This window comes from Hyperoodon ampullatus, assembly GCF_949752795.1.
Source record: "Hyperoodon ampullatus genome assembly, chromosome: X".
Taxonomy (NCBI): Eukaryota; Metazoa; Chordata; class Mammalia; order Artiodactyla; family Ziphiidae; genus Hyperoodon; species Hyperoodon ampullatus.
Genome location: NC_136913.1, coordinates 60744072 through 60770659, shown reverse-complemented (window position 1 = coordinate 60770659; position 26588 = coordinate 60744072). Strand labels below are relative to the sequence as shown.

At 42.1% G+C, this 26588-nt stretch overlaps 2 protein-coding genes across 4 annotated transcripts in view; both read right to left on the bottom strand.

Moving 5' to 3' along the window:
• Positions 1 to 13369: 13369 nt before the first annotated feature.
• On the bottom strand, positions 13370 to 13936 carry LOC307069700 (intraflagellar transport-associated protein-like; the record flags this gene model as incomplete). The annotated part of the gene is made up of 1 exon (XM_079728051.1): positions 13370 to 13936. One exon carries the CDS (start codon positions 13934 to 13936, stop codon positions 13370 to 13372), a length of 567 nt encoding a protein of 188 aa, XP_079584177.1.
• Positions 13937 to 21853: 7917 nt separating this feature from the next.
• TAF1 (TATA-box binding protein associated factor 1) overlaps positions 21854 to 26588 on the bottom strand; it is a gene marked incomplete at both ends in the record, with an annotated part of 77547 nt that continues 72812 nt past the window's right edge. For 2 of the 3 annotated variants that reach the window (XM_079726995.1, XM_079726996.1), the window contains 3 exons: positions 21854 to 22076; positions 25152 to 25329; positions 25925 to 26081. In XM_079726995.1, the coding sequence (XP_079583121.1) occupies positions 21854 to 22076; positions 25152 to 25329; positions 25925 to 26081 (558 nt within the window). Of the gene's footprint in view, positions 22077 to 25151; positions 25330 to 25924; positions 26082 to 26348; positions 26451 to 26588 lie in introns of all 3 variants that reach the window. The other variant, XM_079726994.1, reaches the window with a different exon arrangement.

Here is a 26588-nt window from a genome sequence, read left to right as displayed (position 1 = left end):
CCGAGGCTTTCTTTGCCTTGAGGACACCTTCCTTCTCCCTTCTCCGCATCAGCCCGGACACCTACTCTGAGAAAACATTAACTCTTGGAGGATTAGAAAGAGGGCGTTTGGTACGTCGCAACAAACCTGCCAGCAATTTGGTAAGTCCCCTGGAGTGCACACCATGGCCTTTTTGACTTTGTTCAGTTGGGGAACTTCGGTTCCAGTTTGGGGAGTGGGAGTTCTCCCTGTGAAGGGAAATTCCATTTGTAAGGCGCCGCTTCGGACAAAGGTCACAGGTCTAGTGGGACTGGGAAGTCATATGTGGGGCATTTTTGCCATTTGGTTTTTGATTTCTGGGCATCTCTTTGCTGTTTTTTTAAATTTTGAGTGTGGCTTCCAGCTGGCAAGGTTTGGGTTCCTTTGGTTACTTTGGTTTGAGCGCGCAGACATGTTACTAACTGCTCAAGCTAGAATGGGAAGCGCTTCCTCTAGGGTTCCACCCCCACCTGGGAGCCCCTTAGAACACTTTTTGAATGACTGGTCAACCTATAGCTATGATCCAATGACAAAGAAAAATGGCCTAAAAATGGGTCTCTTACAATTAGATCTTTATTGCCACAGGATGGGAAAATGGACTGAGGTTCCCTTATGTCCAGGACTTTCCCCTATAATTGAAAGCCTGAGGAATCAGAAAAACTCTCCTGGCTCAGGGAGGAAAACAAGCCTCCCCCACTTCTGCACCTTCCCTTACTCCTTCAGATTGTTCTGATAAGCCTTAGTAGACCCTGGAACGTGGAATATCGAGGTTCCCGGCTTGGCCAAAGATATCCAGCCGGTGATTATTAAGTAAAAGGGTTATATAGTATCTAAATATAAGGTACCAATTTCTGAAAAGTAGGGAAGATCCTCAAAAATTGTTTATAAATAGATTACCAAAATAGGAGGCCACTGGTCTGACTAAACTAACCATAGCTGATATTCAGAGCCTGATAGGAAGTCTGGAAGAGGCCTTCTCCCCTAAGCTAAATGAGGAAAAGTAAAACTTTCCAACATGGGTGAATGGGTATGTCAGTCCCTCAATATCATTGAGGTAGCCACCCAATTCTTTGAAAAAGAAAACAAAACTGTCCTTGTTTTACAAATGTAGTCTTTACCGGACCAGAGGTGTGGCTCCGAAAATAATCCAAAACCCACCAATCTCTTTTACCGCTCCCCAAACCTTCCGTATTTATCTTAAGAGGCTTATAAATATATATATATATATTTTTTTTTTTTTCTTTTTTCTTTTTTGCTGCACACGGGCCTCTCACTGTTGTGGCCTCTCCCGTTGCCGAGCACAGGCTCCGGACGCGGAGGCTCAGCAGCCATGGCTCACGGGCCCAGCGGCTCCGCGGCATGTGGGATCTTCCCAGACTGGGGCACGAACCCACGTCCCCTGCATCGGCAGGCAGACTCTCAACCACTGCGCCACCAGGGAAGCCCAAGAGGCTTATAAATATTAAACAAAAGGGAAACAAAGTCATCCTAGGAGGAACTTGCCTGTACCATTGAGATGCAAATGTCCTATCTGGTCTTCTCAGGAACACCTACCTCTGCCATCTTTTTAAACTGGAAATTTTAAAGAGGGTAAAGTAATTTAGAATTTGACTTGTCAAGGATAAATAGAAATCTTAAGTGTCTTTTCTTCTGTAAACACTAGTAAAAAGGGTTTAACCATCTAGATAGGTGACCTTGATGTGTTCCATCTGCTAGAAGCCCAATTTGAATCCAACCCCTTGTAACTGATGGCTTTTATGTTGTATCTGACTCAGGGCTGAAATTCGAATGGAAACTATGGGGCCTCTATGTTTGTTTGTGTGTTCGTAAGTGTCTATATGTGTGTTTTAGGTGTATGGTATTGCCAAAAATGAATTCATAAAAGAGCTCTACTTAGTTGGCTTTTTAAAAAATTAAGTGCTTATATAAATACTCAGAAATAGAAAATAATCTGGCTAGAATGAATTTCAGGTTCATGTCATCTGGAAAATATTCAGTACTAAACTGATATCTGGTATTGAAGGTGGTTTAAGCTTGTTTGTTTGATTAATATAGATATGTTAGAGTCATCAATGTCAAGTATAATACTTCTGTTGTACACCTAGGTTTACTAGAGATCAAATAAGACCTTATTCTGTATCTATTACAAATTTATCAACAAGAAAATGAACTCAATGGGAAAAAACTTTTAAGGAAAGTAAGATATGTGTTTTTAGTAAAAGAAGTTATGAAGGGCTTTCCTGGTGGCACAGTGGTTAAGAATCCACCTGCCAATGCAGGTGACACGGGTTCGAGCCCGGGTCCTGGAAGATCCCACATGCTGTGGAGCAACTAAGCCCGTGCGCCAAAAATACTGAGCCTGAGCTCTAGAGCCCTTGAGCCACAACGACTGAAGCCCGCATGCCTAGAGCCTGTGCTCCACAACAAGAGAAGCCACCACAATGAGAAGCCCACACACCTCAACGAAGAGTAGCCCCCGCTCCCACAACTACAGAAAGCCTGCACGTGGCAACGAAGACCCAACGCAGTCAAAAACAAATTAAATAAATTTTTTTAAAAAGCATTAAAAAATGTGTGAAGAATGAAAAATACTGAAAAGAATGATACATGATCAGGATTTTCTAAGACTGGACTAAATTTAGTTGGGTACATGGATTTCAATAGGAATGGGCTAGAACAAGACTGGATTTGGTTTCTCCCTCCAAAGTATTCTTTTCTTTTTTAAATCTTTATTGGAGTATAATTGCCTCACAATGGTGTGTTAGTTTCTGCTTTATAACAAAGTGAATCAGTAATACATATACATATGTTCCCATATCTCTTCCCTCTTGCGTCTCCCTCCCTCCCACCCTCCCTACCCCACCCCTCTAGGTGGTCACGAAGCACCAAGCTGATCTCCCTGTGCTATGGGCTGCTTCCCACTAGCTATCTATTTTACGTTTGGTAGTGTATATATATATGTCCATGCCTCTCTCTCGCAGCTTATCCTTCCCCCTCCCCATATTTTGTTTTTTACAGATATATGCCCAGGAGTGGAATTGCTGGGTCGTATGGTAGTTCTATTTTTAGTTTTCTGAGAAATATCCATACTGTTTTCCACAGTGGCCCTGAAACATCCCAAAGAGAGATACTAATCAGGTTCATTTGGTATGTTAAATTACATGGGAAGTATTGTCAAATGAGTAATAAATCTTCTTAGGTTATAATGTATGGTAAATGTTACTAATACAGATATTCTAGAAATTATATGGACTTCATAAAGATCTGATATGTCCTGGTAATAAAATGTTATCAGTCATAATTCTAGTTATTATCTTAAAATGTTGTATATCACAACAGTAACCAAGTTACTTTGTCAATTGCATTGTAATCAGATTTTAAACATGGCTTTTTGTTTGTTTGTTTCTTTGTTTGCTAAAGTATTTTTTTAATTAGTTTCTGCTTTATAACAAAGTGAATCAGTCATACATATACATCTGTTCCCACATCCCTTCCCTCATGCATCTCCCTCCCTCCCACCCTCCTCATCCAACCCCTCCAGGCGGTCACAAAGCACCGAGCTGATCTCCCTGTGCTATGCGGCTGCTTCCCACTATCTATCTACCTTACCTTTGGTAGTGTATATATGTCCATGCCTCTCTTTCGCTTTGTCACAGCTTACCCTTCCCCCTCCCCATATCCTCAAGTCCATTCTCTAGTGGGTCTGTGTCTTTATTCCCGTTTTACCCCTAGGTTTTTCATGACATATTTTTTTAAAATTCCATATATATGTGTTAGCATACAGTATTTGTCTTTCTCTTTCTGACTTACTTCACTCTGTAGGACAGACTCTAGGTCTATCCACCTCATTACAAATAGCTCAGTTTCGTTTCTTTTTATGGCTGAGTAATATTCCATTGTATATATGTGCCACATCTTCTTTATCCATTCATCTGATGATGGACACTTAGGTTGTTTCCAGCTCCGGGCTATTGTGAATAGAGCTGCAATGAACATTTTGGTACATGTCTCTTTTTGAATTATGGTTTTCTCAGGGTATATGCCAAGTAGTGGGATTGCTGGGTCATATGTTAGTTCTATTTTTAGTTTTTTAAGGAACCTCCATACTGTTCTCCATAGTGGCTGTACCAATTCACATTCCCACCAGCAGTGCAAGAGTGTTCCCTTTTCTCCACACCCTCTCCAGCATTTATTATTTTTTTAATTTATTTTTTATTTATTTGTTTTTTTAATTTTTTTTGCTTTATAACAAATTTAATCAGTTATACATAAACATATGTTCCCATATCCCCTCCCTTTTGCATCTCCCTCCCACCCTCCCTATCCCACCCCTCCAGGCGGTCACAGAGCACCGAGCTGATCTCCCTGTGCTATGCGGCTGCTTCCCACTAGCTATCTACCTTACCTTTGGTAGTGTATATATGTCCATGCCGCTCTTTCACTTTGTCACAGCTTCCAGCATTTATTGTTTCTAGATTTCTTGATGATGGCCATTCTGACTGGTGTGAGATGATATCTCATTGTAGTTTTGATTTGCATTTCTCTAATGATTAATGATGTTGAGCATTCTTTCATGTGTTTGTTGGCAGTCTGTATATCTTCTTTGGAGAAATGCCTATTTAAGTCTTCTGCCCATTTTTGGATTGGGTTGCTTGTTTTTTTGCTATTGAGCTGCATGAGCTGTTTATAAATTTTGGAGATTAATCCTTTGTCAGTTGCTTCATTTGCAAATATTTTCTCCCATTCTGAGGGTTGTCTTTTTGTCTTGTTTATGGTTTCCTTTGCTGTGCAAAAGCTTTGAAGTTTCATTAGGTCCCATGTGTTTATCTTTGTTTTTATTTCCATTTCTCTAGGAGGTGGGTCCAAAAGGATCTTGCTGTGATTTATGTCATAGAGTGTTCTGCCTATGTTTTCCTCTAAGAGTTTGATAGTTTCTGGCCTTACATTTAGGTCTTTAATCCATTTTGAGCTTATTTTTGTGTATGGTGTTAGGGAATGATCTAATCTCATACTTTTACATGTCCCTGTCCAGTTTTCCCAGCACCACTTATTGAAGAGGCTGTCCTTTCTCCACTGTACATTCCTGCCTCCTTTATCAAATATAAGTTGGCCATATGTGCGTGGGTTTATCTCTGGGCTTTCTATCCTGTTCCATTGATCTATCTTTCTGTTTTTATGCCAGTACCACACTGTCTTGATTACTGTAGCTTTGTAGTATAGTCTGAAGTCAGGGAGCCTGATTCCTCCAGCTCCATTTTTCGTTCTCAAGATTGCTTTGGCTATTCGGGGTCTTTTGTTTTTCCAAACAAATTTTGAAATTTTTTGTTCTAGTTCTGTGAAAAATGCCAGTGGTAGTTTGATAGGGACTGCATTGAATCTGTAGATTGCTTTGGGTAGTAGAGTCATTTTCACAATATTGATTCTTCCAATCCAGGAGCATGGTATATCTCTCCATCTATTTGTATCATCTTTCTTTCATCAGTGTCTTATAATTTTCTGCATACAGGTCCTTTGTCTCCTTAGGTAGGTTTATTCCTAGATATTTTATTCTTTTTGTTGCAGTGGTAAATGGGAGTGTTTTCTTGATTTCATTTTCAGATTTTTCATCATTAGTGTACAGGAATGCCAGAGATTTCTGTGCATTAACTTTGTATCCTGCTACTTTACCAAATTCATTGATTAGCTCTAGTAGTTTTCTGGTGGCATCTTTAGGATTCTCTACGTATAGTATCATGTCATCTGCAAACAGTGACAGCTTTACTTCTTCTTTTCCCATTTGGATTCCTTTTCTTTCTTTTTCTTCTCTGATTGCTGTGGCTAAAACTTCCAAAACTAGGTTGAATAAGAGTGGTGAGAGTGGGCAGCCTTGTCTTGTTCCTGATCTTAGTGGAAATGGTTTCAGTTTTTCACCATTGAGGACAATGTTGGCTGTGGGTTTGTCATATATGGCCTTTATTATGTGGAGGAAAGTTCCCTCTATGCCTACTTTCTGCAGGGTTTTTATCATAAATGGGTGTTGAATTTTGTCGAAAGCTTTCTCTGCATCTATTGAGATGATCATATGGTTTTTCTCCTTCAACTTGTTAATATGGTGTATCACATTGATTGATTTGCGTATACTGAAGAATCCTTGCATTCCTGGAATAAACCCCACTTGATCATGGTGTATGATCCTTTTAATGTGCTGTTGGATTCTGTTTGCTAGTATTTTGTTGAGGATTTTTGCATCTATGTTCATCAGTGATATTGGCCTGTAGTTTTCTTTCTTTGTGACATCCTTGCCTCGTTTTGGTATCAAGGTGATGGTGGCCTCGTAGAATGAGTTTGGGAGTGTTCCTTCCTCTGATATTGTTTGGAAGAGTTTGAGAAGGATGGGTGTTAGCTCTTCTCTAAATGTTTGATCGAATTCGCCTGTGAAGCCATCTGGTCCTGGGCTTTTGTTTGTTGGAAGATTTTTAATCACAGTTTCAATTTCAGTGCTTGTGATTGGTCTATTCATATTTTCTATTTCTTCCTGATTCAGTCTTGGCAGGTTGTGCATGTCTAAGAATTTGTCCATTTCTTCCAGGTTGTCCATTTTATTGGCATAGAGTTGCTTGTAGTAATCTCTCATGATCTTTTGTATTTCTGCAGTGTCAGTTGTTACTTCTCCTTTTTCATTTCTAATTCTATTGATTTGAGTCTTCTCCCTTTTTTTCTTGATGAGTCTGGCTAATGGTTTGTCAATTTTGTTTATCTTCTCAAAGAACCAGCTTTTAGTTTGGTTGATCTTTGCTATCGTTTCCTTCATTTCTTTTTCATTTATTTCTGATCTGATCTTTATGATTTCTTTCCTTCTGCTAACTTTGGGGGGTTTTTGTTCTTCTTTCTCTAATTGCTTTAGGTGCAGGGTCAGGTTGTTTACTCGAGATGTTTCCTGTTTCTTAAGGTGGGATTGTATTGCTATAAACTTCCCCCTTAGAACTGCTTTTGCTGCGTCCCATAGGTTTTGGGTCGTCGTGTCTCCATTGTCATTTGTTTCTAGGTATTTTTTAATTTCCTCTTTGATTTCTTCAATGATCACTTCGTTATTGAGTAGTGTATTGTTTAGCCTCCATGTGTTTGTATTTTTTACAGATCTTTTCCTGTAATTGATGTCTAGTCTCATAGCATTGTGGTCGGAAAAGATACTTGATACAATTTCAATTTTCTTAAATTTACCAAGGCTTGATTTGTGACCCAAGATAGGATCTATCCTGGAGAATGTTCCATGAGCACTTGAGAAAAATGTGTATTCTGTTGTTTTTGGATGGAATGTCCTATAAATATCAACTAAGTCCATCTTGTTTAATGTATCATTTAAAGCTTGTGTTTCCTTATTTCATTTCATTTTGGATGATCTGTCCATTGGTGAAAGTGGGGTGTTAAAGTCCCCTACTATGATTGTGTTACTGTCGATTTCCCCTTTTATGGCTGTTAGTATTTGCCTTATGTATTGAGGTGCTCCTATGTTGGGTGCATAAATATTTACAATTGTTATATCTTCTTCTTGGATCGATCCCTTTATCATTATGTAGTGTCCTTCTTTGTCTCTTCTAATAGTCTTTATTTTAAAGTCTATTTTGTCTAAGAATTGCTACTCCAGCTTTCTTTTGATTTCCATTTGCATGGAATATCTTTTTCCATCCCCTTACTTTCAATCTGTATGTGTCTCTAGGTCTGAAGTGGGTCTCTTGTAGACAGCATATATATGGGTCTTGTTTTTGTATCCATTCAGCCACTCTGTGTCTTTTGGTGGGAGCATTTAGTCCATTTACATTTAAGGTAATTATTGATATGTATGTTCCTATTCCCATTTCCTTAATTGCTTTGGGTTCGTTATTGTAGGTACATTCCTTCTGTTGTGTTTCTTGCCTAGAGAAGTTCCTTTAGCATTTGTTGTAAAGCTGGTTTGGTGGTGCTGAACTCTCTCAGCTTTTGCTTGTCTGTAAACGTTTTAATTTCTCCATCAAATCTGAATGAGATCCTTGCTGGGTAGAGTAATCTTGGTTGCAGGTTTCTCTCCTTCATCACTTTAGTTATGTCCTGCCACTCCCTTCTGGCTTGTAGAGTTTCTGCTGAGAGATCAGCTGTTATCCTGATGGGGATTCCCTTGTGTGTTATTTGTTGCTTTTCCCTTGCTGCTTTTAATATGATTTCTTTGTGTTTAATTTTTGACAGTTTGATTAATATGTGTCTTGGCATATTTCTCCTTGGATTTATTCTGTATGGGACTCTCTGTACCTCCTGGACTTGATTAACTATTTCCTTTCCCATATTAGGGAAGTTTTCAACTATAATCTCTTCAAATATTTTCTCAGTCCCTTTCTTTTTCTCTTCTTCTTCTGGAAGCCCTATAATTCGAATGTTGGTGCGTTTAATGTTGTCCCAGAGGTCTCTGAGACTGTCCTCTGTTCTTTTCATTCTTTTTTCTTTATTTTGCTCTGCATCACTTATTTCCACTATTTTATCTTCCACCTCACTTATCCGTTCTTCTGCCTCAGTTATTCTGCTATTGATCCCATCTAGAGTATTCTTCATTTCATTTATTGTGTTTTTAATTGATGCTTGATTCACCTTTAGTTCTTCTAGGTCCTTGTTAACTGTTTCTTGCATTTTGTCTATTCTATTTCCAAGATTTTGGATCTTGGAAATAGAATCTTGGATCAGCTTTACTATCATTATTCTGAATTCTTTTTCAGGTAGACTGCCTATTACCTCTTCATTTGTTAGGTCTGGTAGATTTTTATCTTGCTCCTTCACCTGCTGTTTTTCTGTCTTCTCATTTTGCTTATGTTACTGTGTTTGGGGTCTCCTTTTTGCAGGCTGCAGATTCGTAGTTCCCGTTGTTTTTGGTGTCTGTCCCCAGTGGCTAAGGATGTTTCAGTAGGTTGTGTAGGCTTCCTGGTGGGGGGGACTAATGCCTGTGTTCCGGTGGTTGAGGCTCGATCTTGTCTTTCTGGTGGATGGGTCCACGTCTGGTGGTGTGTTTTGGTGTGCCTGTGGCCTTACGTTTTTAGGTAGCTTCTCTGCTAATGGGTGGGGTTGTGTTCCTGCCTTTCTAGTTGCTTGGCATAGGGTGACCAGCACTGTAGCTTGCTGGTCGTTGACTGAAGCTGGGTGCTGGTGTTGAGATGGAGATCTCTGGGAGATTTTCGCTGCTTGATATTATGTGGAGCTGGGAGGTCTCTTGTGGACCCGTGTCCTGAAGTTGGCTCTCCCACTTCAGAGGCACAGCACTGACTCCTGGCTGCAGCACCAAGAGCCTCTCATCCACCCGGCTCAGAATAACAGGGAAAAAAAGTAGAAAGAAAGAATTAGTCGAAGAAAGAAAGAGAGGGGGAAAGAAAGGAAGAAGGGAAGGAAGGAAGGAAGAAAGAGAGACAGGAGGGAGGGAGGGAGGAAGGATGGAAAGAAAGAAAGGAGGGAGGGAGGAATGAAAGCAAAAGGAAGAGTGAATGGAAGAAGGGAGGGAGGGAGGGAGGAACGAACGAAAGAAAGAAAGACAGGAGGGAGGGAGGGAGGAAGGAAAGAAAAAGAAAGTGGGAAGAAGAAGGGTGGGAGGGAGGGAGGGAGGAAAGAAAAAGAAAGAAGGAAAGGAGGAGCGGAGGGAGGGAGGGAGGAAGGGAAGGTAGGAAAAAAAAGAAAGAGCAGGTAAAGTAAAATAGAATAAAGTATGAAATATAGTAGCGTTATTAAAATTAAAAAGTAATTATTGAAAAAAAAAACGGACAGATAGAACCCTGGGACATATGGTGGAAGCAAAGCTATACAGAGAGAATCTTACACAGAAGATTACACATACACATTCACTAAAAGAGAGCAGGGGGAAAAATCAAAAATCTTGCTCTCCAAGTCCACCTCCTCAATTTGGGATAATTCGTTGTAAAAAGAGGAAAAGGGCGAGAAGTCTGAAATCTTGCTGTCTAAGTCCACCTCCTTAATTTGGGATAATTCGTTGTAAAAAGAGGAAAAGGGGGGAAAGTCTTAAATCTTGTCCTCAAAGTCCACTTCCTCAATTTGGGATGATTCGCTGTCCATTTATGCACTCCACAGACGCAGGGCACATCAAATGGACCGTGGAGCTTTAATCCGCTGTCTCTGAGGCTGCACAGAGAGATTTCCCTGTCTCTGCTCTCACAGCTCCCGGGTCTCAGCCTTGGACCTGGCCCCGCCTCTGCGCGTAGGTCGCCGGAGGGCGTCCGTTCTTCGCTCAGACAGGACGGGTTTAAAGGAGCCGCTGATTCGGGGGCTCTGGCTCACTCAGGCAGAGGGGAGGGAGGGGCGCGCAGTGTGGGGCGGGCCTGCGGCGGCAGAGGCCGGCGTGACGTTGCACCAGACCGAGGCGCTCCGTGCGCTTTCCTGGGAAAACCGTCCCCGGGTCCCGGGACCCCGGCAGTGGCGGGGTGCACAGGCCCCCCGGAAGGCGGGGCGGACAGTGACCCGCGCTTGCACACAGGCCCCGCAGCGGCGGAGGCAGCTGCAGCCCCAGCGTCCCACGCCCGTCTCCGGGGTCCGCGCCTTTAGCCTGTCTCCGGCGCTTCCCCAAGTAGCCCTCTTAATGCCCTCTCCTCGCGCACCAGGAAACAAAAGGGAAAAAAGCCTCTTGCCTCTTCGGCAGCTCCAGACCCTTTCCCCGGACTCCCTCCGGGCTAGCCGTGCTGCACTAACCCCTTCAGGCTCTCTTCCTGCCGCCAGCCCCAGTCCTCTCCCTGCGCTCCGACTGAAAGCCGATACCCGAGCCTCAGCTCCCAGCCCCGCCCGCCCCGGCGGCCAAGCAGACAAGCCTTTCGGGCTGGTGTGTGCCTGAGGGCACCGATCCTCTGTGCCGGAATCTCTCCGCTTTGCCCTCCACACCCCTGTTGCTGTGCTCTCCTCCGCTACTCCGAAGCTTTCCCCCTCCGCCACCTGCAGTCTCCGCCCGCGAAAGGGCTTGTAGTGTGTGGAAACCTTTCCTCCTTCACGGCTCCCTCCCACCGGTGCAGGTCCCGTCCCTATCCTATTGTCTCTGTTTATTCTTTTTTTCTTTTGCCCTACCCAGGTATGTGGGGAGTTTCTTGCCTTTTGGGGGGTTTGAGGTCTTCTGTCAGCGTTCAGTAGGTGTTCTGTAGGAGTTGTTCCACGTGTTGTTGAATTTCTGATGTATCTGTGGGGAGGAAGGTGATCTCCGCGTCTTACTCTTCCGCCATCTTCCTCCGGGGCTCCCATGGCCTTTTTTTTTTTTTTTTTTAAACATCTTTATTGGAGTATAATTGCTTTACAATGGTGTGTTAGTTTCTGCTTTATAACAAAGTGAATCAGTTATACATATACACGTATGTTCCCATATCTCTGCCCTCTTGCGTCTCCCTCCCTCCCACCCTCCCTATCCCACCCCTCGAGGTGGTCACAAAGCACCCAGCTGATCTCCCTGTGCTACGTGGCTGCTTCCCACTAGCTATCTATTTTACGTTTGGTAGTGTATATATGTCCATGTCACTCTCTCACTTTGTCACAGCTTACCCTTCCCCCTCCCCATATCCTCAAGTCCATTCTCTAGTGGGTCTGTGTCTTTATTCCTGTCTTACCCCTAGGCTCTTCATGACTTTTTTTTTCTTAGATTCCATATATATGTGTTAGCATACGGTATTTGTTTTTCTCTTTCTGACTTACTTCACTCTGTATGACAGACTCTAGGTCCATCCACCTCACTACAAATAACTCAATTTCGTTTCTTTTTATGGCTGAGTAATATTCCATTGTATATATGTGCCACATCTTCTTTATCCTTTCATCCGATGATGGACACTTAGGTTGCTTCCATCTCCTGGCTATTGTAAATAGCGCTGCAATAAACATTTTGGTACATGACTCTTTTTGAATTATGGTTTTCTCAGGGTATGTGCCCAAATCAAAACTACAATGAGATATCATCTCACACCGGTCAGAATGGCCAACGTCAAAAAATCTAGAAACAAATGCTGGAGAGGGTGTGGAGAACAGGGAACACTCTTGCACTGCTGGTGGGAATGTAATTTGATACAGCCACTATGGAGAACAGTATGGAGGTTCTTTAACAAACGTGCCTTAAGTCTTTTGTCATTATAGACACTTACGGTTTCAATCTAATGCCTTTGCAAAAAATGCTTCCCCTTCAAGATTTATAGAAAGGACTTTTGGATATATACAAGTTTCTGACTTTCAGACCATAATGATGAACTGGGTAAGAAATTGAAGAATTCTAATGAAAAACCTGATGGCCTCATAAAGCTGTTAACCAAAAAAGGGTTAGTTATATAGGATGGAGTGAACTGGCGAATATGGTTATTTTTATGGTTTCTATCTGAAAAAATTACCGGTTTAAATCTGTGTTTTCCAGGTATAAGGAAACCTTCCCCTCAAATTCACTGTAACTTACAGAAATTTGGTAAATTATACTTTTTTGTAAACAGAATTGAAACATTTATCTTATCTCTCTATCTGCTCCCTCCAGAGATTGGAAACTCTTAGGTTCCCTGCAGCTTTATCAGATAAATTAGGAAGGCTACCTCACTAGTGGTTACAGAAATCCCAAGGTATTTTGGAGACCTCAAAAAGGGAGAAATTCACCTACATCTGTTAGGCAAAAATCTGTGATAAGCCCTTGGCGTGACTTTCCTAGCCCTGAGAGGTCCTTTAAAAGTGCAGTCTGAGACTCCTTATAAGAGTTTCAGCAAGTAGGGCTTCCCTGGTGGCGCAGTGGTTGAGAGTCCGCCTGCTGATGCAGGGGACACGGGTTCGTGCCCCGGTCCGGGAAGATCCCACGTACCACGGAGCGGCTAGGCCCGTGAGCCATGGCTGCTGAGCCTGCACGTCGGAGCACAGGCTCCGCAAGGGGAGAGGCCACAACAGTGAGAGGCCTGCGTACCGCAAAAAAAAAAAAAAAAAAAAAAGAAAAAGAAAAGTTTCAGCAAGTAAAAAGTCTATATGATCAATTACAGTTATATAATAAATCATCAAACCAAGTTTATTGAGACCACACTTATTTTGCAATCCATTGATTCTTAATTTGGTTACATTTAGTAGAAAAGAGGGTAATTTTAGAGAGAAAAAGATTTTTCAATAAATGTTCAATCCCAGTTTTTTTTTTTTATAGTAGGTATATATTTTATGCTAATGTTGCTCGAATAAGAACAAGATAAAAATAAACACGAAGATGTCTTGGTGGATCAGTCCCGGGGTTTCTCTAAGTCTGTGCTCTTTTTCTTTTGCTCTTTGATGGCATCTATCTCTGCAGGAGTGAACTTGGGGGTTAGAATCACAGCATCATAATCAAATTCTTCATCAAGTGAGAACAGCCGAACTTCACCTCCGACTATCTTTGTTTGTCTGCTCCTTTTCCAGTGGGCCTTGGCTTCACTCCAGAGGTAAGAGGCTGGGCCACAGAAGGAATGTAAGAAGGAACACTCATGCTCATGTCCTGCTCCACCTCTCCTGGAAGCAGCAGCAAATTCGTTTGGGGCTTAATGTCTTCATCCAAGTCCAAATCTTCTAAATCAAGGAAGTTGTCTACCTTCACCTTTCCTGCCTGATTCAGATCACCTTGAAAGGAACTGCCAACTTTTTGGCCTTCATCCATCACTATCTGTTCCTCTTCTGAACACTGTGATGAAGTACGAAGAAAGATGGCTTTATTGCTGAGATGGTGATCGTTTGGTTCATTTCTCTGAGTAAATTTTACTGAAGGAAAATTGTTTTCTGAAGAATTGGTTCCAAAGGCTCCTCTTTTGGTCACATTATCTTTTGAAAGATGAGCGAAAGTGCTCAGAAATTCTTCATATGTTTGCTCATGACAATTAACAAACTTATCCAAGACTTCTTCAATATGCCGATCTTCATCCATCACCTCCAGTTCTGGTATCTGGCAGGCATTCCTATTCATGAAGCCACATTCTCTCTCCTTCGCTAGTTTTACGTCTTGGCTCCCATCTAGTCACTTCGCATTTTCGGCGTCTTTATTCACAGACTCCTCTCGCGGAGCCACAGAGACAAACTCCCCAGCTTTTTTTTTTTTTTTTTTTTTTTAAATCCCAGTTTTGTTAATGATTTGTAATTACTAAGTCTCATCCCTCACATAGTTCTTTGCTGTTATGTTAAATTAATTTAAAGCTTAATTGAATTATTAAAGGATACTCTAAGCTTGTTTCTGAAGCTTATCTCAGTAATTTCTTTGGATGAAGATCAGATGCCCCATGACCTGCAACCAGGGCATTATGCATACTGGAGAAGTTATAATGGACAGGAGGACCCTTTTCAGGTACTCTTAACTAGCTTATGCACAGCGAAACTGAAGGGAATTGACTCTTCGATTAATTTCCACTCACAAAGGGCCCCTGCACTGGAGTGGCCCATAGAGAGGATGGCTGACCTCAAAATCACCTCAAAACAATGATCCAACAAAGGAGAAACTACACGCACACCAGGGCGAGAAGACGACGACATCAGAAGTAGACAGCTTGCCCGAGATCCTCGACCTGGCTCATCTCCCTCTCACCTGGAAGCTGTCTTACATCCCTTCAAAGGGGGAGACGGGGTGCTGCTGAAGTATCAAAAAGAGCAATGACCTGAGCAGCAGAAGCAGCCTGAAGAAAAAAATGAAAGGGATCTTATCTTAGGACGTTCTTCTTACTACTCACACCTCTCTAAAATTAGATAGAGTAAAACCGTGGGTACATCATACCAGAGTAAGAAGATTATCAGCTATTGACCAGCCAAGCCTGCCTACAGCCAGCACAGACTCCTGCGAAGCAGACATCTCACCCTTTGGGAAACTTTAAGTATTTGTTCCGACAAGTGGAATGAAAGTTCTGTTTTCTTATCCTTTCTCATACCTTCTACCTATAGATTCATATGCTGATTCTTTCAATAATTCTAACTGCTAGACATGTGGTCAGCTTCCTATTTCTGGGTCTTCAGGATTGCCTTGATAGGTTTTCCCCATAGAGGGAATGGTTTGGAAACAACTGGCTACAATAAGTCTCTCTGAAGTGCTGGTTCCAGACTGGGCTTCAGACTTACTCCCCTGAATTCCCAAGGAAATGAGATCTGTTCTGTCTACTCAAGTTCTAGTTGTCACTCCTCTTACTTCTAACTGGGTCTGCTACACCAAAATGGCAAAACAAAGGACTGAGATCTTAATCACATAAGACTCAGGATCCAGGACTTGGAACTCAAATATTTCTAATTCGTTATCTATTCCCCCAAATTTAGGCAGGAATACGCCCCAGCTCAGCAAGAAGTAGTTAAAGCTGTTGTCGCCCCGTTCCCTAAAAGATTTGGGGAAAGATACAGCTGAAGTGGGGATGAAAACCAAGTCCCCCTAAAGCTGAGCTCCTCTGCCTAACATCTCTACCCAAAACGATTGTTCCCTTTTCTTGTCCAACATCTGTTCTCCTCAAGATTGAGGAATATCAAAGAAAAGGGAGGGACCAATGCTGAGCAGGGCCCTCTGGGGCTCCTGGGCCGGGAGGCCTTTTTGTCCCCCATTTCTTGTAAGCAAGACTCCAGCCTCCATGACCTTCCCTGAGTTCCAAAGGGCAGACCTGAACAGTTGCTAATCAAGGGAGGAGCAGCCACAAAACCACCTGAGGCAAGATTAAAGTGACCAGAGAAGCTCAGGAAATTAGTAGGAGACCCTGCACACACCCTAATCTTGTCAGCAACCCCACCCTTTTGAAACTGCAGAAGAAAGAAGAATGCAAGACTGTTACTGCCTTGATCCTTATCACATACCTCTGACCACTACCCCTGACTATACAACTTCTCCCTATTCCCCAGTGAAGGGGGGCACAGTTCTTGAGGTGCTAGCCTACTGTGTTCCCCTTTGCCTGGCAAAGAAAGCAAGCCACTCTTTCTTTCTCCTCCATCACTCTGTCTCCATATTTCTGTTTGGCACTGGTGCACAGAGAGCTAAGATTTTGGCAACAACAGCTGATACAGAGGATAGCATTAATTTGGGAATGTTGCTGAATCAGGGTTTCCCAAACTTCTCAGATAAGAATCACTTGGAGGGAATTCCCTGGCAGTCCAATGGTTAGGATTCCGTACTTTCACTGCCAAGGGCACGGGTTCAATCCCTGTTCGGGGAACTAATATCCCACAAGCTGTGTGGCGTGGCCAAAAAAAAAAAAAAATCACTTGGGCCATCTGTAAAATATACACACCACCAGTCTTCCCCAGACATTCTGACTCAAGAAGTTTGAACTGGGGCCTGGGAATCAGTACAAGTACACCAGTGGTTTATCTTCAAAGTCAGGGGGAAACAAATCAGATTATTATATTTAGGCAAATATTTGCACTATAATACCGAAGACCCTGGAATTGCCAAAGGAGATTAAACTACCAATAGGAAGAAATTTGTCTATTTTTACACTGATATGGAACCGGTGTTTTGGAAACACAATCCTGAGGTTACCTTCTCAGGCTCCAACCCCACTCCCACTGAAAAATTTCCCACTACTTTTAGAATATAGACAAAACTCCTTACCATGGTCCACAATGCCCAGAGTCATGGTTTCCTTCCTACTGCTTCTCTATATCCAATACCCATCTTTCTGGTCTTAATTTAAAGATGGCCCTTCTCTAGGCCAAGGCTAATCTCTTCTACCCTTGGTGCTCCTGAGGAAGTTTCCTCATTTGTAAAATGGGAATAATATTGATCTCATAGATGGTTCAGGATTAAATGAGGTCAGGTAAGAAGAGCTCTCTGCACAGAGAGGCTGGCACAGTGAATGACAGCTATTATTTAATCAAATCAAGCTCTGTTTCTACTTCACATTCAATTCAATTCTTAAACCCACTTGCCATCTGGTTTCTGCATCCACCATTCCAAAGAAACTATTTTCATTAGGCTCACCAACTGCCAAGTCCAAATGACATATTTCAGTCCTTATCTGACTAACCTTTCTGCAAATACTGGACATTGCTGACCATTCCATCCTCTGAAATTCTCCTTTGGCGTCCCCAAAAACTGTATCCGTTTTCCTCATACTTCTCTGGCCAGTCTTTTAAAGTACCTTTTGTGGTTCCTTCAAATTAAAAAAAAATGTTTTATCACAGTAATACATGCATATTTATACGCCAATGAGAGCTACTCAGCAAGGTCTTCCTTGACCATTAAGTTAGAACCCTCACCCCATACCCTCTCACATCACTTTGTTTTGTCTTCGGAGTACTTCTCTCACTCTCATTCACTCGTTTGTCTTCCTCCCCCACTAGATCCTAAACTCTCTGAGGGAAGGGGGTATGTTTTATTCACTGCTGTATTCAGAGCACAAAGAATAATGCCTGGCACCCACCAGGCTCAATCAGCATTTGACTAACTGACTGAAATATCCCCCACATTTAATCAATCACTTGTAGATTCTACCTCCTCAATTCTCTCAAATCTTTGCCCACTGTTCTTGTTTCACAACTGACTCATATCTTGCTTAAATGACTGCCACAACCATCTCCAGTCCTATAGTCCATAGCCCAAATTGCAGCTAAAGTGATCCAAATCCTTCAGTAGATTCCTACTGCCTTTAGGATTATGTCCAGATTCTTTAGCAAAGCATATAGAGCTCTCCATGATCTGGACCCTGGCTAATTCTAGTTTCAGCTTTTGCCAGCCCCTTCCATATGCACCATGCTCTAACCATCCCTAACTATTTATAGTCACATGCAAACTGCTTTACCTTTTCTGCTTCTACACCATGACAGCTGTGTTGCTGAGGACCTTTGGAAAAAAATCACACAATAAAGTAAATCGGTACCATTTTAGATAAACAGACTTTAACCACATTTGTGCATTGAACACCTATAACAATCCTTTTATGGATCCCATGTCAGCTCCAGCTCCCATTTCCCTCATGACCATTAAAAAAAAAATACCAAGAAACACTTCAACATTAATAGAAGGGTTTACAGTGAAAAGAATGTGCCCCTCCCCAACCCTACCTCACTCCTAGAGGTGTTAACAGTTTGAAGCGCAACATGCCAAATCTTCTCTGTGAATATGCAAATATGGATTTACATTCCTTTTGTCTCCTAAACAAGTGAAATTAAATGCCACCTACTATTCTAAGACTTACTTCTTCAAGAATATCTTTCCATATTAGCACATATAGATTTTCCTCATTCTTTTTCAACAGTTGCATATTTTTTGACTGGACGTACCATAATTCAACCTCTCTGCTACTAATGGACATTTAGCAGGTTTCCCGTTTTTCATTCTCTCAGCAGTTCAACACTTATTCGAGCTCCCATCCCATTTTCACTTTTCTCACAAGGATGATTTTACCTATTCCACAGAGGAAACTGACGCTATGAAGTGTGAATTCCTCCAACTTTCTATCTCCCTCATCTATAGGCCGATCTGTAACTCCAACTCCGTCCTTCCTTTGTCTGGGGGGCGGGGGGAGAATCTCTTCTCCTATAAGAGAAAATGCTATCTATGCTAACATTCCTTCCTGTTTTCACAGAGGTCTTTCCAACAATTATCTTCTCTTGCTTTTTTCCAACCCCTCCTTCTCTATTGCTTTCTCCCTTAAGCCTACATAAGCGTACTTATTTATCTTCCATCTTTTTTTTTTTTTAACTTTTGGCTGCGCTGCACAGGCGCCACATGCAGGATCTTAATTCCCTGACCAGGAATCAAACCTGCGGCCCCTGCAGTGGAGGCGCAGAGTCTTAACCACTGGACAGCCAGGGAAGTCCCTATTTTTCTTCCATCTTAAGACTCTCTCCCTCTTTTATTCCTCACAGCCTAGCTTCTTGAAAGAGTAGTCTATGATCTCTCTTGTCACTTCCTCATCTTCCATCTGTCCCTCACCCTCCTGCTTGGCTGGCTTCTATTCTCACTCTCTTGCTAGCTAAGGTCACCAGGGACCTCCTAGTTGCCAAACCCAAAGGCTCTCAGGCTTTATTTTACTGTTCTGTGGTATATATGCTAAGTATTTTTCTTTTTTCCTTTAAAACTCCTTCCTTGGTTTAAGAAATATCATTCTTCAAGTTTTCCTTCTATTTCTGACCACCCCTAAAAATTGGTCTATACCAGCATTCTGCCCTCCATACTCTTCTGACTCTACACAGGCTTCCTGTGTGATTTCACCTACTCCCAAGTTTGCACAAATCCTAAGCTTTCTACCTATCATAGTTTAAACACACAGGCTCCCAAGCGAACTTAGCTATTTCTCCTACCTTCCACCCTCAATCTGTTCAGTGAGTGGCCATCACCATTTACCCAATCACCTAAGTCAGAAACCTAGATTCCACTTTTCTTTTTAACTTTCCATTATCCAATCAGTCACCAAGAGGTACCTCTCATTTCACCCCTACTGCCAATGCCTCAGCCAATTTAATTTCATTTCACCCCTACTGCCAATTGCCTCAGCCAGTTTAAGTCTCCATCATCTCTCATCTGGCATCACCCCTCCCCAGCCCATCCATTTTTCACACTGTGCCAGTGATCTAAGATGAGCATTTGATCCTGAGCCTTGTAATCACTACACTACATATGTTTCCTATATTCCATCCATCCAGAACTATTTGTTGTTCCATGAACAGACCATGTACTTTCATGCCCCTAAGCATTCTGTTCCCTCTGCCTAGAATACTGCCAGGAGGACCCCGGCAAAGTCCTCCCTACTCTTCATGATCTATCTGAAGGGTTCCCCTCTATGAAGGCTTCTTATCCTTACTTCATAAGCAGAGTTGGTAACTCCTTATCACCATGAAACTTTGTAAATATTTATTGAAATGATCATTTCTTATTAAACTTATTTATATTTATGTGTCTACCACTCATTCTAGACCTTAAGTGCCCTGCCATCAGAAACTGTATCTTAACGTCTGTATCAGCATCTAGCAGACTACTTGATAAAAACAGGTGGCTCGATAAATGCTGAATGAATGAATGAATACCATGTACCCATCCAATCAAGCTAAACCAAAATTCTGGAAGCCACCTTTCATTCTTCCTTCTCTACTCCCAAATGCCAATTGGTCATCAAGTCCTGTTGAGTCTATCCCCTAAACAGCTCTCAAATTCATCCCCCTCCTCGCCATCTTAATGCCACAGCCCTAGTTCAGGCTCCACTACCCCATACTTGAACTAGATTTGCCCCCCCTCCAAACCACTCTCCGCACTAGTGCTGGAATTTTAAAAATTTTTTTTATTACAAAAATAATACATTCTTGTAAAAAATTCAAATACAGAAATAAAAGCACAATACCCCACCCAGTATACACACAAGCACATAGCCCCCTCCCCTCCAATCCCACTCCCCAGAGGTTATCACTGTGAACAGTTTTGTGTATATCCTTTCAGACCTTTTCCTTTGCATATACACACATATAAAAACACATATAAATACACACACATGGGTTTTGTCATTTATAAAAACGGTATCACACTTGTTACATGATTGTTCAATTTTTCTTCATTTCATATACAGAAAATTTCTAAAACACAAATCTGATTATATCACTCCACTAGAGCGCCTCATTTGTCATAATATGAATTCACATGCGTTAGCATCAAATTCAAAGCTTTTGACGATATGCTTCCTATCCATCTTTCAGTCTCATCTCTAGCCATTCCAGCATTTGAGGGACTCGAACATAAACCACCTTAAATCCTTTCTGGAACAAGGCAGGTACAAACAAACAAACAAACAAACTAGAAACACACTCTGCCATTTCTGGAGTTCGGCCTTTTCACTTCATGTTACACTCTGCCTGGACTTTTCCATCTGGCAAGCTCCTACTAATTCTTCAACAATCAGCTTAAAAATTACCTCTAGGAAGACTTCCCTGACTTTTTCAGACATGATCACTCTTCTATTTTCCCCTATACTTTAGATCTAGCTTCTTAATTGCACTTATCTCACAGTACTGTAATGATTTATTAACATGTCTTGAATTCCACTCCCCCTCCCCCAACTGGATGGTGATATTGTTCAGTGAAAGGAATGCATCTTATTTAATTTTGCATCCCAACGTTTTGATGGAAATGCTTACCATGGAGCAGATGCTCAGTAACGAATCTGTTGAGGATTTTATGATTCTAGGAACATTTGCTGAGTACCTACTCTCACAGAACCATATCCTAAGCATGAAAAGAAACAGAAGACACAGTCTTTGCCCTAAGGAACTTACCATTTCCCTACCATTTCCCCTGGGGGGGAGGGACAGAACACATTTACATGGCGACATATTTCTGACATATAGGCTGTTTCAAAGATTTATAGTTATTTGCCTCCAATCCATTTAGGAACAAGGCATTGTATAATCAAATAAATAATAAAATAATGGGCAGTTCAGTTTGTCCAAGAGGTTTATGCTTTTAGTGTGGCATAGAGTCCACCAGAATCCAATTCTCTGTCCCAGCAGAGGGGCTGTCCCTGTTCCAGCCAGCAAATTAGAAAACTGAGATGATACCATGCTTGGAAATTTTCTAATACATCAAGAGGACATAAAGTTATTAGTTCTTTCATGATTTCTCTTCTTTCCCCAGGAAAGAATGATACTAAGGGCAATAAATGGAGTTAAAGGGGGCACTGGAGAAGAAGATTACTCTCTGTTAGTGGTAGGGGGAAGGGGGTTGCTTGATTTTAAATCAAAGGGTGGCACTGCCCCAGGAAGATCAGGAGAGGTGATTTTTTATCACTTACTTACTTACTAATTTTTAAAGGCTACGGTATTAGTTAATCTGGTGATTTCAAGATCAGACACTGTACAAATATAAACAAATGGGGGAAAGGTGAACCACCTAGGCTAGAGAACAGGGAAGGCTGACCAAGGAGGCCCAAAGGAAGCCTCATTCATCAGAGTCCAAGTCACTGTCCCCAGCAATGGAGTGGAAATCCTCACTGTCCTCCTCGTCCTCTGACAGGTGGACCTGGCTTAGTACGCTCGGCCCAGAGCGCTGCTCTTCCTCCTCCTCATCTTCTTCCTCCTCTGATACCTCATACCCACCGATGCTGCTGAAGCTTGTGTCTTGGGTGTTCGACTTGGGATCAGGCTCCTCATAGCTCCCATAACTGAGAAGAGAAACATGTCATCTCTCAAGCTCGGACACCATCCTCTAGCTGACCAGTCCCGTTTTTGGTGCCACCAAGGGATCAGCCCATCTCACCTCCCCTGGACACTAAAATGACGGTTCTGGACTGTTCTACAGGTCCCTGAGAGAAAAATGATCCTATTCAAAAACATCAACTTGCCAACTTCATATATGCAAGAATCTGAATGAAAGAAACTCCCCTACACCTGAACAACACACTGCCAGCTTACATGACCATAAATGCTCTGAGAGCCTCATAGTTTCGTCTGCCACTTACAGCTTCACTCATCTACATATCCAATTAGTCAACAGTCCTGAAGATTCTACCTTTTCAATATATCTTGTCTCTACCCCCTCCTTTCCAGCCCTATTCTGCCTGCCTTGGCTTAGTCCTTTGTGATCCCTGGCCGTCTGCACCACTGAAATCAGTCTTCATGCCTCCAGTCTTGCTCTCCCCCAATTAATTCTTCACATTTCTGCCAGAGTGCTGTTTATTTTTGTTTGTTTGTTTATTCTTAATTTTACTTAAAAAAAAAAACCACAAGTAATGCACGTTCACTGGTTAAAAAAAAATTAGAATATACACCAGAAGGGGCTTCCCTGGTGGCACAGTCGTTAAGAATCCGCCTGCCAATGCAGAGGACACGGGCTCGAGCCCTGGTCCAGGAAGATCCCACATGCCGTGGAGCGACTCAGCCCGTGCGCCACAGCTACTGAGCCTGTGCTCTAGAGCCCGCAAGCCACAACTACTGAAGCCCGTGTGCCACAACTACTGAAGCCCACGTGCCTAGAGCCTGTGCTCTGCAACGAGAAGCCACCACAATGAGAAGCCTGCATCCCACAACAAAGAGTAGCCCCCGCTCACTGCAACTAGAGAAAGCCCGCGTGCACCAGCGAAGACCCAATGCAGCCAAAAATTAAATAAATGAATAAATAAATTAAAAAAAAAGAATATACACCTGAAAAAAAGAAAAAAAAAAAACCACCAATAACGCTACCACCCAGAGATGATCTTTTGGTATATGACCTTCTAAATTTTTTTCTATGCACTTCACTTTGATGCTTAAACATTTTCTTTTTATTTACAAAATTGGAATACTCTACATACTCTTCAGGAATCTGCTTTTTCACTAATGTTTATAATGAACATCTTTCCATGTCAATAAACATACATCTATAGCATCATTTTAATAGCTGCATGGTATTCCACTGTATGGCTGTAACAGGATTTATTTCACAGTGTCTCACTAGAACATTTAAGCTGTCTTCAATTTTCCCACTATTAGAAACAATGCTGTGATAAACATCCTTGTACAAACATCTTGATGAAGGTATTTTATTGTTCCCATGGAATAACTTCCTAGATATGGAATGTGGGGGCCAAAGGGGATGCACGTGTTTTAAGCTTCTGATTTATAATGATAAATTGCTGTATCTCTCTCACCTACCCCTTTCAATTTACATTACCAACCAGTCATTTCAGAATGTCTTTTTCCTCATGCCTTTTCCAACACTGGGCATTATCATTTATTTTAATCTTTGCCCATCTTATAGGTAAAAATTGTATTTCATTGTTTTATTGCATTTCTTTGATTCTTAGGGAAGCTAATTTTTCATATATTTATTGGCCATTTGCATTTCTTTTGTAAACTGTTAATTCATGGCTTTTGCCCATCTTTCTTTTGGGGCACAGAGCAACCTTTCCAAAATACAGGTATGATCATACTATGCTCATTCAATGTCTGCCCCAAATTTTCAGACCCTTCATGACTTGGTCCTTACCTACTTCTTTAAACTGTCTCTATTACACGGATCATGATCAAAACCTCCAGCCACACTGAGCTACTTGCATTCTCTAGAAGTGTTTCATGTTTCTGTGTCATCATACATGCTGTTCTTAGTCTCTGGAATGTCCTTCCCTTTCTTTTTCATTTAGCTGATTCCTATTCTGATTCAGCTCAGTTTCTCTAACCAGCTCCCCTACTCCACTCCTACCCAAGTCCCCCAAAAATCCTGTTGTTGCCTATCACAGCACTTTTCTTGTTACACTGTGATCATCATCTGTTTGCCTGTTTTAGATTTCCCACTAGACTGAACTCCTTGAAGCAAGGACAACATCCTTGCTTTTGTACTTGTAAATATTTGCTGATGAACAGACTCTTAACTGCTTGCTGGATACCTGTGGCTTAGATGTATCTTATGTACCTTAAATCCAACACATCCACAGACAAGTTCATTTTTTGCCTCCTTTCCCACTCCATCTAATACCTGTTTTTCCTCTTGCTTCTCTCAGTGACATTCCCATTCATTATATATCTAATCTCCTTACCTCCTGAATCCAATTGATCTACCCTCTGAACAGCTCTTGAATATGTCCCTTCCCTTTCTTCCACTCCTAACAGATTCTAGCTGAATTCCTTATCACTGCCCTAGAGTTATTTAAGACAAAAATTTGATGTTACTTTCTTTTCCTTAAAGTGATGATTCCCATTAACCACAATCCAAATGTCTTAGCATACCAGTTAAGGTCCTCTACAGTATAATCCCTTGCTACTTCTAGAGTCACAACGCCCAGCAACCTCCCTTCTGTCTGGAATTTACTTTGCTATATTTCTGTGCCTTTGAACATACTGTTCCATCTCTAAGGATCTCCTTACCTGCTGCCACTTATCTACTTAGTAGACTCCTATTCATCCTTTAAGGCCCAGTTCAAATGTTCCCTCATCTGTGACACTTTCCCTGATTACTCCAAGCAGAGCGAGATACTCCCTCCTCAATGGTGACTTGGCACTTTGTACTTAACCTATGCTACGTAGCTCTTATCACACTGTATTTGTAATAATTTTGTTGTATCAGTCTCTTCCACTAGACTGTGAGCTCCTCAAGGGCAGGATATGTCTTGCTCCTCTGTGTATCCCCAAGGGCCTAGCACAGTGCCTGGCCCTAGTAGGTGCTCAGGAAATGTTTGATGGATGAAAGTAATCTGATGCTGGGCCCTCTGACATCATAGCTGGGCACTGATGCCACAGCCCTGTAGCGTGTTGCTACCGATTACCTGATGTTGCTATCCTCCAAACCATGAGAAGCCTCCCCACCGTCTCCCTCATAGGACATCATGCTTTCTTCATTTTCCATGCCCATCCTTGTGTTCTCCTGAAGCATGCGGGGCTGTTTGGGTCTTATCCCACCAGATTCCACATCAGAGTCACTTCCACTTTCACTCAGCTGGATAGCTGTGAAAAGAGACAGATCCTGAGATAAGTTTGACAAAGAATTAACATCTTTGGCTTAGTCTTCCAGAACTAGTTAATCCCATGCATCTACAGAGGCATCTTGCCTGGACTCCTCACCTCAGAGGACTGCCTAGGGTCAACATTGACAAGATCTGTAGTTTGGAAAGAGAATTAAAAAATCATTTCCTTTTTCCATTTCAGTGCTATCTATCTGTTCTTTCCCCCCCCCCCCATCATCTCCTCCTATACTCATCCCCTGCCATTGCCACTAATCCACAAAAAAATCCCAAAGCAGGATCTTTTTTCTTCATTTTCCTTCCCTATTGCCACATATAACACTTCTATCTCATTTTTATCAAGTATTCAAATCAAAACTGCTGCTTTGGCATTGCCTTTTTGACTGTCATCTTTTGTACCTCCTGTGTTGTATTTTTTCACCTCTTCTAAGACTAATGAATTTGATCAGCCTATGAGTGAGTGCTCAGTACCCTGAGGTCTATTAATGGGACTTCAATAAAAGAGCAGTTTCTGGTAACAGCATATGTAGCCCAGAGCTTCCTCCCAAGTCCTGAGGGTGCCACGGTGAGCTACGTACCAGAGAAAGGGTTATCTCCTTCTTCATCACTCCCGGCATCTTCCTCATCATCTTCTCCTTCAGACATAAGCAAATCCTCATACAGGACACTGGCTTGAGGCTGTTGCACAGTTCCCTCCTCTTCATCTGCAAGATCACCGTCTACATCTTCACCTTCCTAAATGAGACCAGTTGAGGACAAAAGTCCCATTAATCGACCAAGTAAAAGACCAGAAGCCACCACCAGCCGCACCCCCCCTTGCTGCCTTACAAGAAGTTACATAATTTTGGTGGATAGATTTGTTTAGCTGGTTCTTAAAGTCAGATTGGGCCTCACTATGGAGACCTTCTGATAGCGCCTGGGGATTTGGCCTGTCCTGTACTACTGGGGCTCCTACCATATAAGGGTATAATGTAACCATAAGCTTTCTGTAAGCATACTCACTGGGGCTGGAGTCTTAGGTTTCCCATCCTCCTCCTCATCATCATACCCTTCAATATCTACATCAGAGTCTTCCTCGCCCAGCCTACCTCGGCCCTGGCGCATCTGAGTAAGGAACACAAATAGCACATCATTGAGGGACGTGCCAGTAGGAGGAGTTAACCAAGGGCTCTCACTCAGGACCGATGCTCCTCCCTGATATCCCAGCCAACCCCACAGCTAGTGGGGGCTGTTTACACAGCT